The sequence below is a fragment of the Cibotium barometz genome, chromosome 34, assembly GCF_041138505.1.
Source record: "Cibotium barometz isolate CiBa-2024 chromosome 34, ASM4113850v1, whole genome shotgun sequence".
Taxonomy (NCBI): Eukaryota; Viridiplantae; Streptophyta; class Polypodiopsida; order Cyatheales; family Cibotiaceae; genus Cibotium; species Cibotium barometz.
In genome coordinates this window covers 40,696,601-40,708,766 of record NC_141079.1, presented here as the reverse complement: position 1 = coordinate 40,708,766, position 12,166 = coordinate 40,696,601, and the positions used below count along the sequence as shown (strand labels likewise).

Here is a 12,166-nt window from a genome sequence, read left to right as displayed (position 1 = left end):
AAACTTCGAACTCGCAATTAGACTTGGTACTTAAGTTGGGTATCATGTTGAAACCTCGTACTTGCAAATGGTTACATGGTACAGGTACGTGGTACATAAATTGGTACTTTGAAATCACGTGCTTTGAAACTTCATGGTTCGGATCTTTAAGCTTGAAAGTTAGCTTGAGTTGATACATATCGTACAATCAGGGACCCCTTCAAAAAATATGAAAATCAAAAGCTTGTTAATATTAGAGCCTAACATAGAAAAACGGTCACTGGAACTGCGATAAAGTTTTTGATTTGTCTCTATCTAGCTTTCCAAGAGCTTTTGAGAAATTGGTGATGCTTGCCAATCTTTTGCTTCTTTTGATGTGTTACATTGTGGGCTCACCTCTTTTCTTGTTTAGGATTTGTTTTGTTTTAAAACATACAGATAAATAAATAACGTTCTAGCTTCTCGCACATACTTAGGCTAATTAACTTACCGACAAATAATTAATTATTTGACAATAGACAAATTCAGCGATGCAACGAGAACATATGTCAATATATATCATCAATAAATATATGTACATGTATATCATCAACAAATATATGTACATGTGTCTACAGTGTGTGGTGATCAATCCTCTCATATACAAAACAGATCACTACGTATCACTATGTGAGCCATCACTACATGAGTCGCTACTATCAGACTCGAAATCATCATTAACATCAGCACTGCCACCACCCGTGCCCCCAACCACAACACCACCATCACCACCGCCACCACCCGTGTCCCCACCCGGGATCACGCCGCCGCTGCCGCTCGCCTCAGACTCTCATCGTCGCCCCTCGGCCTCCTGTCGAGCCACCTCTGTCATGTCCTCCTCGCCATGTTGCTCCTGCATTACTTAGTGAAATCAAATAAGAATATATTACAGTTAATATGAAAATAAACCACAAAATAAATCAGTGATACCCACAAGTGGATCAGGCCTGTCCGAAAGTGTCGCCTGCAAAGCGCGGTACCCGTAGTATGTAGCGTACTCCATCTCCCACGCCGTAGGTGCACGACCATAGTCTTTGGTCTGCATCAAGACAGAACCAAAGACTTATTGATTTCTTCATTCAATAATAGTATCTTTGAAAGTTAAAATTAGAACGATTTATACTCACAAATGTGGCCACAAATCCATCTCGACCCATCCGGCCTAGTCTAGATGTGTGACCAACAGCTTGTAGTCTCTTTCGTGCTGCCGTCTATGCAAATTTCATTAAATAAAATGACATAGATTAGAGAATACTTAGAATCAATCTATCAAAGTTCAAATTAATTCTAATATATAGTAACAAAGGCACGCACCTTCTGCTGAGGAAAAGTGATTCGTAGGCGTCTCTCCTTGCGGAAGTATTGCCATGTCTCCATGCACATATTAGCCCTCCTCTTGTTTGTCTCCACCATACAGTAGCGTCTGTTTATTTTTCATATTGCATACCATAGAACTTGTTAGATTTCAATGTTTTCTTTCATGCATTGCTTCTTTCTTCTCGATCATTTGATTAATGACTCGTGTTTTTATGGTACTTGAAAATCAGATTCGGACCAATCAGAGGGTACACCACCACCTCCTACTCGTGGTGATTGGGGTGCACAGAGTTCCAATACTGCACATGAACCCGTTTATGATGATTTCTACTACGACGAGTCTATTATATGCTGGTGCGCTCATTGTCATGGCACATATCGGAGGCCACGACGAGAGTGCTTTTCACATGAGATGACTCATGGTACTTTTGAGCGAGCACCGCCACCTGAGGAGCGACATCGACCTATGGTATGTGACTGTTCTCCCTTAGTTTTATTATTGGTTATTTTATAAATCAAAGGCTCATATATAATGTAACCATATCATATATGTAGGTATATTCACTTGATGACGAGGATGACTTCACTATCAGTGGTGCACATATCCCTCGCACACGGCACGGATAGGTCACTTGTCAGCTCTGCTGCAGCTCGAGGTTTCTCGACATCCTCTACCTCCTGCTTTGGAGGCCGAGACGGGTGGAGATCATCCGTTGCCTACTCGTTTGCATTCTCTAGTACAGATGTCTGATCGCAGACGATACGGAGGATGGCAGAGAGGATCACTTCCTTTAGATAGAGTGGTTTTCAGCTTCTGGGGCAGTCGCTACATGATTGCTCCATCTACCATTAGTGGAGAAGGACGAGGCCTCTTTATTGCACAGGATTTACATGTGCCCCCTCGTTCAGAGGTCACCCTTATGTCTTTCTGTGGACCTATATATAGATGGGGTCTATGGCATCAGCTTACTCGCTACATTCAGAGCATGAGTACTTATGGATTATGTCTCAATGCAGCCTCTCTTTCTGATAGAGGAATCACACATGCAGAAGGACAAAGACTCTATGTTGATGGAAGACCTTACTCTCAAGGAAACATAGCAGGTTTAATCAATAGTAGTCGAGGGATGAGTTCAAGAACCAATTGCACGTTTGTGGAGTGTGAGAATAGTCATGAACCAGAACATATGAGCAGGGATGTAGAAAGATACATAGTTGTCAATGCTATTAGATCATTACGTGGTGCTGGTGATGAATTGCTGGTCAATTATGGATGGCGTAGACCTCCACGAGCATCCTTACTAGATGAGGATTGAGAGCTTCATTGTATACATTTCCTAATGTTATTGGACCTCTTGTACCCTAATTCTATAGTTTAATTTGCATCACGTTCTCTAATGTCTCTATTTTAATTTGATAATTATTTTTTATTGTATGTAACTGTTTTGTATCTATCTTTTCTTTTATATAGAAGCATGCTATTGAAGATCTCCCTCTCACTGAGCCCAAGGCTGCTCCACTCCGAACCATGGTGCCAAAAGAGCTGAAAGTATACACACCAACAGTTAAGTAATCAATCAATCAAAATCTGATTTGGGCCTTTTCCAATTTGGGCCCAAATCTAAAATTTCAAGATTTTGCCTAAAATTTAGGCATCAATTTGGGGGTCCAAATTGAGATTGCTCAAATTGGGCAACCAATTAGAGGGTTTTGTCCCAAATTGGACAAAACCTCTAGATTTGGGCATTGAATTGAATGCCCATTTCAGAAATTTCAGAAATTTGGGCATTCAATTCGATGCCCAAATTTGGGGGTTCTTGCAAAAATTACAATTTCCCAAATTTGGGCATCGAATTGAATGCCCATCTCTGAAATTTCTGAAATTTCTGAAATTTCTGAAATCAATTCAATGCCCATTTCCTGTACCCATTTTGCGTTTCCTGATACACACACATATGGGTACATAAACAAGGGTACGTGCACACGTACACGAGACTCTGAAATATCCAACAAAGAAAGCCTGCTCAAATGAAGAGAGAGGGCTCCGATTTATAGATTTGGGGTTCTCATGAGCTAGATTGACAAGAAAAAGCTATAATGGCAAGTTGAGAGTTGTGGTGACAAGTGTGAGGCCACTTTTTTCACTATCTTACATGTCCCAATTTAAGAGATGGTTCCAACCCCCCCCCCCTAAACTTCATCTCTAGAAAATCTCAATTCGTAGACCTTCTTTCAAAGGTGCTTTGGTAAGTCTTGTCATTTGCTTAGCTTATAGATGTAATGATACGATCGGAATTTCCATCGGGCTGTCCAAAAACCCTCCCACATCTTAGGAGTCTGTTCCTTTGTATTCCACCTTATTAGAAATGTATGTGAGCGCCATGTAGAAAGTTGAAACATGTTTCAATGCTAGATCTCTCCTAAATCCTCCAGAGCTCGGCATACATGCTCCGGAGGATTTGGGAGAGATCTTAGGAGTCTGTTCCTTTGTATTCCACCTTATTAGAAATGTATGTGAGCACCATGTAGAAAGCCGAAACATGTTTCAATGCTAGATCTCTCCCAAATCCTCTGGAGCTCGCCATACATGCTTTCCACTTGACACTTGACCTCCAATGCCCCATTTGTGTCCAAGAACTCATCTAGCGCCTAGACCAAGCTTTGGGCTCTTGATCTTTTGTACTAGGTAATCCCCCATTCCCAAAGCTTGCACATTAATGCATAATTGGGCGCCCCGGGATCCGCTAGACCCCTTTTCACGGAAATGTCTAGGCTTCTGGAAGGTGGCAGGATGGAGAACATTTGCCAAAAAGAGTTATTGAAAAAAGACATGGAGAAGCAGACACAATGGGTAAGACACAAGTGATACACTGAAGGAAGCTGCAGTAAAAAGACCAACAGGGTGAGAGGAGGGGTCGAGCCCCAGGTGGAAAAAAGTGCTGAGTGAACAAAGACGCCAGCTTGACTGGATTTTAAAGGGCAGGAGCTGGAACTGGAAGGCTGAGATCGACTGGAGGCCTCGACCGGAGGCCTGCTGGAGTACAGGGGCAAGGTAGGGAGTAGCTTAGGACCAAGCTGGGAGGGTAGCTGATCTGGAGTATGGTCGAGAGGGTTGTCAAAAGAACTGGAATGAACGTGGGGTTTAAGGAGGGGCCCAGTTAAAGGAGGGTCTGAAGCAGCACGGTGGTATGGGAACTTGTTGGGGGTAAGTGGGTTTGGTCCAAGGGGTCTTGGTGTGATTAAAGGTTTCAGATGTAAAATAGGGGTTTCAAGGAGGTTTTCTTGGTAATATTCATTGCAGGGTTTTATATGTGGGCTGAGTCCGTGGCTGACAGGGATTTTTATGTCAAGTTGTTTTTAATGAAACCCTTGTCTTGCCTTAACCTCATAGATGTCATCTTTTCAATGAGTTAGTCAAATTATTTACTACATAAACTTCATCTTGCAGTTCAACTGTCCGGATCTCTTTGATATGTATTCAGTAGGAGTCATCCTCATGCAGATGGCATCTGCCAACTTGCGGACGCCAACGGGCCTGCAATCATTCAAGACCGAGCTCGAAGAAGTTGGCTATGACTTGAAGAAATGGAGACAAAACACCAGACTGAGGCCAAATCTAGATGTTCTTGATTATGATGGAGGAAAAGGATGGGATCTAGCTACAAAGCTAATCTGTGAAAGGGGCTTCCTTCGTCGTGGCCGCCTATCAGCAGGAGCCGGTTTGCGGCACCCTTATTTCTTGCTAGGTGCAGCGACTGTCCTTTCTAAGCTGTCCCTAACAAAATAGATGGGGAACAAGTGGGAGATGCCATGTGCATTTCACTGGATATAGTTCTTTGATGGTCTAGAAACTTGATGTATACTCATACCTTTTGATGTTTCTTTACCAGTGAAACAACAAACCCTTTCACAAGATAGACCCAATAATGCATAGCATAGGGGTTCTCATACCTTTTCATGTTTCTTTACCAATGAAACAACAAACCCTTTCACAAGATAGACCAAATAATGCATAGCATAGGGGTTCCAACTAAGACATGAAGCATGAAATGGCGACATGGTTGCAATTGAAGTAGTAGAAAGGCGTTATTACGCACTGCAAAAATTCTTCAACTTCATGGATTCACCATTACTTAGGCTTTTGTACTTGAAGTAGCACAAAACTCTTGTATCAATACTCACAACCCGTATACATCATTGCGTTGTGCTAAGCTAGCAATCATGAATTCATAAGTCTTCAATAACCCGAGTGTCATATTAAAGAGGACCTTTTAAGGAACGTAGACATGATGCTCGTACTCTAGTGAAATTTCTTAATATAAATATAAATCTAAATCTAAATCTAAATATAAATAAATATGTATATAAATATCCCTCAAGATCTCTATATACATGAAGGATGACTAGAGAGCTCTTAAAAGCACTAGGATGCGGATGGGTGGGACAAGGTACAACATTTAGAAGGCAATTCTCAATTTATCCACTTAGTAAGATATATAGTTGTCTATATTAGGTCTTGCTTGAGTAAATTGGGGCTAAGGAAATCGTCCCATTTTAAATCGCAAATTTTTCACACAAGTTTAGTTCCTTGTTGATACAAAAAGTTGCACATGGGGAAGTCATTAGGGGTGCCTTGTTGTCCCAAAAAAAAGCCCTCCTTAAGAAATTTATAAAGTTTTCTTTCCATGCCAATGTAGAAATTCCAAGTAAGCTTCTTGACGTTGAAAGAAAGGCTATAACAATTACCTAGTAGGTTGTAGTTGAAAAGTTGTATTAACGATAGAGTTTAATGTCATGGATGTAAATGTATCTTGAAGGTGCATCCTCATCCCTTGTTTCTTTCTTATTTGGGTGTCTTCTGTGACGATTCTACATATGGCGTCAATTCATGCACGTGTTCCTCATTCTAGGGGTATGGCGTTTGACGTGTTTGTCTGCATGGTTTTACACGTCGTGCTCTATGCACTACACTTGCATGCAGCATGTGGCCTTTGTGCTTAGCTGTGTCATGCTCAACTTCTCGAAACTCTAGGGGAGTTTATAAATATGACTTCTTTATTTCACGATGCCCCGTTCTTTGTGATATTACGAATTCTACTCTTGTCATTGGTTCTGTTGCTCTTCTTTGTCATGGGTGGTTCTGCTGCTCTTCTTTGTCATGACGACGCAGAAGCCATTGCAAGCGCAGTACCTAGAAAACCATTTGGCGACTCTGCTACGACAAGGATACTCACTCCCCCTGCGGGACCAGTCTATAATCTTGTAGTAGCAATCAAAAGAGCCGCCAAATCTCAAGGTGATATTTTGTTATTCTATCCAATTTACGTTCTATTGTTATGCTTGTAAACAAAGCAACTTGGGCTCATATAAAGCGAACAAGTAGTTGACCTCTATTTGCTTTGTGAAATAACGTGGCAATTTGCTAGAATCAATAGGTTATTAATCTTTCGTTATTTTCAATTTTCGACTACTCTGGCTCTGCGTTCTCCGATATTATCACTGCACTTGTGTTAGAGAAGGCATGAGGTTTTAACAGCTTATTGACAGAAATGAGAGCAGCGTGTGTGAAAAAGCTTATGCAGACGATCTCCCACATGAAAAGCACTCCTATTGGAGCTAGGGAGCGTAAGAGGCCACTTAACCACATTGAAACACTTGCCGATTATTGTTGGGGGCGGGGGGGGGCGGGGGGCGCTTGTAAGCAAAGAATTCAAGCAACGTGGTATGGCTCCTCTTTCTTATTCTCTAGCACTTCTAATTTAAAATGCCAATGTAAATCATGTGTGCACTTGTGTAATGTCAATGTAATTTTGTTGGTTTTTAGAGTATTTCTTCAAGATACCACAGGTTGTGATCAAACCGGGGATTGTAATGAGCTCTTGCGCTCTTTCAACAAGGGAGCATGTGCTTAAAATGATTAGGAATCCTCGTTGCAAGAAGATACGTATGGCTGTTTCTAATGAAATCATTTCCATAGATTTCACCCAACAATGGCCATCATGTGCTTGCTCCATTCCTTGCATTAGAGAGACTGAAGGATCATGTATATTCGGCAACTCAAAAGCCACATTACCATATTATATATTTGAGGAATCTCTTCTACTTTCTGTGTGCTTTGCTAATAACATTTTGCAAAGAACACCAACATGAGATTTCTCAGACAATAAGTATTTGACCACTCTCTTTTGAAGTGGCGTACTTGTGGAAGAATCTTCTATTATAAGATCAATAATGACATCTTTTGGGGTGCTTGTTGTAGTGTTGCTTGACTCTCCTATTATTAGAATAACAAGGTATTCTGTTGTTATATCTTTATCAAAGACTGTAGCGGGCCTAGCTGACTAGATAGGTGTAAGATGATCTACACCAAGTTCCATAACTTACTGTGTAAAAGGCATAACTTCCTAGCACAAGAGAATGCATATGTAATGTGACAAGAGAATAATGCCCCTCACTCACCTCATAGAGTCGATGTTGGGCAATAGAGTTGTATGTGTGATTACTAAATTAATTGATCATGTGTGTGTGTGTGTGTGTGTGTGTGTGTGAGAGAGAGAGAGAGAGAGAGAGAGAGAGAGAGGTATTAAAGTCATTTGTAATACCATGACCCCCCACCCTCACTAAGGATGACTGTTTCCCTTTTAGTGAGGGTGGGGGGTGGCACACCCCCCACCCTTTTAGTGAGGGTGGGGGGTGGCACACCCCCCCACCAATTAAGGGCGACCGTCGTGTGCTTAGTTGGTTCGAGGGGGTGGGGGGGATTGTCACCCTTAGTTAGCGAACCCCCCCCAAATGTCACCCTTAGTTAGCGACCCCCCCACCAACTAAGGGCGAACGTCACCCTTAGTTGATGGGGGGGAGGGGGGTCACCAACTAAGGGCGACCGTGCCCTTAGTTGATGGGGGGGGTCGCCAACTCTACGGGTGACAATCTCCCTTAGTTGGCAACCCCCTACCACCAACTAAGGGTGATCATCACCCTTAGTTGGTGGGGGTGTCCCACCCCCCATTAAGGGCGACCGTTGCCCTTACTGGGGGGTGGACGCGCCTTCCCCCCATTAAATGCTTGACCCTTCCCCCCTAAACGTGGCAGCCACTCCCCCCTCCCTACACGCAAATGCAGCATCCACTCCTTCCGTCCTGTGAATGCGGAAACCAATCCCCCCTCCCTACACATGAACGAGGCTCCCCTCTCCCCTCCCCCTCCCTACACACGAACGCGACAGCCCCCCCTAAAAGCAAAATTCTCCCCTCTCCCCCTTTCTAAACCCATAAAACAATAGTCCCCTCTCCCTCTCTCTCTCATAGACTCTTTTTTTCTTATACCCTAAAAGGACAACCCTCTCCCTCCCTCTCTCTCACAGACTCTCTCTCTCTCATAGAACTCCCCCTCTCTCTCTCTCTGTCTCTCTCTCTCTATTCCTTTTTCTCTCCTCTCCTTTCTCTTTTCTTCATTGTTTCTTCCCTCTCCTCTCTTCTTCTTTGTTCCTTCTTTATCTTCTTTCAAAACCCTAAATTTTTTAAACTTAATCTTTTTTCTATCTATTTATATCTGCATTCAAGAAGGTCGCATCAAGACATCCTTGTGATGCTATCCTTATTGAATTCAATGAGGATAGCAAGGGGGAGGTTCTAGTAGTGATAGCTTGCTTAAACAGGTAAGAGAATATATGTCATAAGTCTCTTTGAATTAGAAATATTTTATGTACTATGTTTCATTCTTTCATTAACCTTAATTTTTTTTGCCATAGGATAAATGAAGTGGGCTTTGTTTCTTCTTCCCCTATGGACAAAGTGTGCCTAATTAGGACACTTGGACTGGCAAACAAAGAAACAATTATGAAGTGCACTAGAGAGATGAACAAGGCCTAGATGGACAAGCATGCCTCGACACAGAAAAAAAAGGGCCGCTCATCCTGGTATAACTACGAGATTTAAAACTTTCCAAATAGTATTCCAGGCAAACCTTCAATCTTTCGACACTTGCAATATATGATTAACATTTGCATATTATCCACCACTAATGTTGTAATTCGTGAATAATAGGATGAGTACCTTGCAACCACCCAAGTTATTGACCCCCTAGTAGATAGTTTGCCTACACATGAGTTTGAAGAGAAATGGAGAACAACATTTTATAAAGATGAAAGAAAGTGGAGGCATGCTACAAGGCGGCTGGCGGTGATTGCAAACCCTACACAAGGGGAAGGTTTCTTTGAGTAAGAAATCCTACACTCTTTCCTCTGTCTATTTTGTATAGATAATAACATTTTATGGTTTTAATGTTGTGAAATTTTGGTGTTATATTGTACATGCCTATTGCAAGTTAATTGGGATGATAAACCGGATTGTTGACAGAGGATAGACTATACAACTTGGCAACTAGTTCGTTGCCAAATGACCACAAAGCACATATTTTGGATATTTTGATTGATGGTAATTTGCAGAGGCTAAAGAATTCACAAATCCCTAAAAGTATTTAATAATTACTTTCCCTATCTTCTTGATATTTACAAAGTACTCTATTTTGTTTGAATAACAATTTCAATGGAAACACATCAAATGCAAGTTTATTCAGGGGATTGGCTTCAAAGAGAAGTCATATGGCATTAGATTGGAGCGCAGGGTGTAGCTGTCCTTGCAGAAATATCAGAAAAGGACAAGGCAAGTTTCCCAGATACATTCCCGGAGAACCTCGCCGATCTTAAGAGATTGTATTTTGGGAAGTTGTTCAAGAAAATGGTGGGATTCCTAAAGAAACAAGGCATGGTAGCTTTAAACCCTGCTACCATCAAGGCTACCAAGCATGCTGTGTTCAGGTGTATAACATTCTACAAAGCTTACTTACTACTTAGTTGCACTCTTATATTTGTAAATTGAATGAAAATAATATTGTGTAGATGGATTTGTAAGTGCCATGTGGTGAGATATATATAGATGTGCCTGCAATCTTAAAAGATTGGCATAATCCAAAACATGAGAGCATTATGTATACACAACAATAACTTCGCGACCTTTGGGATGTAGGGATATACAAGAGATGCCCATTGTTCTTTGACTTTCCGAGTGGAAAATTTCCAAAGAGCGAGAAAGAGATGTATACTCGATCTTGTAAAGCAAAGAAATTAACCATGGTATGAACTATACAATTAGATATTTCAGTTTATTTTAAATAGTATGGAGTTAAAATGCGGGCCTTACATTTTTTGGTGGAATTAAGAGAGATGTTATCTTTTGCAGGTGGATCTCAGCGTGGATATGACTTTTGGGATAGCTTGTTGAAGTGTCATATAAAGCAAGGGCAAGTGATAGTAGAGCTGTATGCTGGATGTGGAGATTGTGCTATGGTGGCACAAAAATTAGGCATGAACATTGTTTGTATTGTGATCCCGAAGAGGATGTAGTGGAGGGTGTCTTGATGAAGATTTCATTGTAGTACAGTAAAACATATTTATTTATGAATATTCAAGTGATTGGGTTTAGCAATTATTATGATTGTGTCATGATCTTATTCAAGTGATTGGGTTTAGCAATTATTATGATTGTGTCATGATCTTATTTTTCATATTAAAAAAGAGAGAAAAAGGGTGAGAGAAACGTATGTTGGGGTTCTGCAATAACACATCATTCCCCTCTACAACGATGTTTATGTACAATTACAAACCAATAAAGAATCCACATTTTCTGTATTGTGTGGATGAATAAGGTAGTGAAGCGTTTGTAGAATCAAGGATCTGTATGCAAAACATGAGTTAAGTATGCTGTGTTGAGAAGGAATTATACAAAGAGTGAGCAAAGAGAAGGAGAGAGAGAGAGAGAGAGAGAGAGAGAGAGAGAGAGAGAGAGAGAGAGTTAATAAGAGAAGGGAAGAGAGAGAGAGAGAGATAGGATAGAGAGAGTGACCAAGGCAACGGAGAGAGAGAGAGAGAAAGAGAGAGAGAGAGAGAGAGAGAGAGAGAGAGAGAGAGAGAGAGAAGAGAAGGGTAGAGAGGGAGAGAGAGAGGGAGGATAGAGAGAGTGAGCAAAGAAAAGTGAGAGGGAGGATAGAGAGAGTGAGAAAAGAAAAGGACTGAAAGAGTGAGTGAGTGAGTTAGAGGGAGCGAGAGAAAAGAGAAGGGTAGAGAGAGAGAGAGAGAGAGAGAGAGAGAGAGAGAGAGAGAGGCAAGAGTGAGCAAAGAGGTGAGCAAAGAGAAGACATAAAGGGTCAGAAAGAGAGAGAGCAAAGAGAAGGGTAGAGACAACATGGAGAGGATAGAGAGAGTGAGTAAAGAGATGGAGAGAGAGTGAGAGGGGAGGATATAGAGAGCAAGAGAGGGAAGGAGGATAAGAGGTAAGAGAAGGATAGAGAGGGAGAGGAGGATATAGAGAGCAAGAGAGGGAAGGAGGATAGGAGGTAAGATAAGGAGAGAGAGAGAGAGAGAGAGAGAGAGGAGAGTGGGAGAGTGGGAGGGAGGGAGGAGAGGGAAATAAAGGAGAGAACGAGAGGGGGAGGATAGAAAGAGTAAAGAAAAGGATAGAGTGAGAGGGGGGGATAGAGAGAGTGAGTAAAGAGAGTGAGAAGGGGAGAGAGAAAGAGAGGGAAGAGGGTGGGAGAAGGAGAGAGAGGGAAGAGGGTGGGAGAGTCAAAGGGAAGGAGGGAGAGAAAGGGACGATGGTAATAGAAGAGAGAGAGTGTTAGAAAAGAGATACAAGGATAGAGAGAGAGAGAGAGGGAGTGTGAGAGTGAAAGGGAGGGAAAAGAAAGGGGGGGAGAGAAGAGGGTGGGAGAAGGAGAGAGAGGTTGGTGTGGGCTGCTGGGCTGGGTTGTGGTGGGCAGAGATGGTGGTGGCAAT

The 12,166-nt window shown here is 41.9% G+C and overlaps 1 protein-coding gene across 1 annotated transcript; it reads right to left on the bottom strand.

The window, feature by feature from the left end:
• Positions 1 to 808: 808 nt before the first annotated feature.
• LOC147619023 (uncharacterized) lies at positions 809 to 1,431 on the bottom strand. Its single transcript, XM_086774393.1, has 4 exons — positions 1,333 to 1,431; positions 1,146 to 1,229; positions 953 to 1,057; positions 809 to 871 (listed from the first exon to the last, which is right to left on the bottom strand). The coding sequence occupies exons 1-4, from the start codon at positions 1,429 to 1,431 to the stop codon at positions 809 to 811; spliced, it is 351 nt and encodes a 116-aa protein (XP_086630519.1).
• Positions 1,432 to 12,166: the final 10,735 nt, after the last annotated feature.

Excerpts from the sequence above, each read along its gene's own strand:
- LOC147619023 (XM_086774393.1), bottom strand. The coding sequence starts at position 1,431 with ATGGTGGAGACAAACAAGAGGAGGGCTAATATGTGCATGGAGACATGG. Across the intron at positions 1,058-1,145 it reads ATGGATTTGTGGCCACATTT|ACCAAAGACTATGGTCGTGC; the intron begins GTGAGTATAAAT and ends GTCTTGATGCAG. Across the intron at positions 872-952 it reads CGGACAGGCCTGATCCACTT|GAGCAACATGGCGAGGAGGA; the intron begins GTGGGTATCACT and ends TAAGTAATGCAG.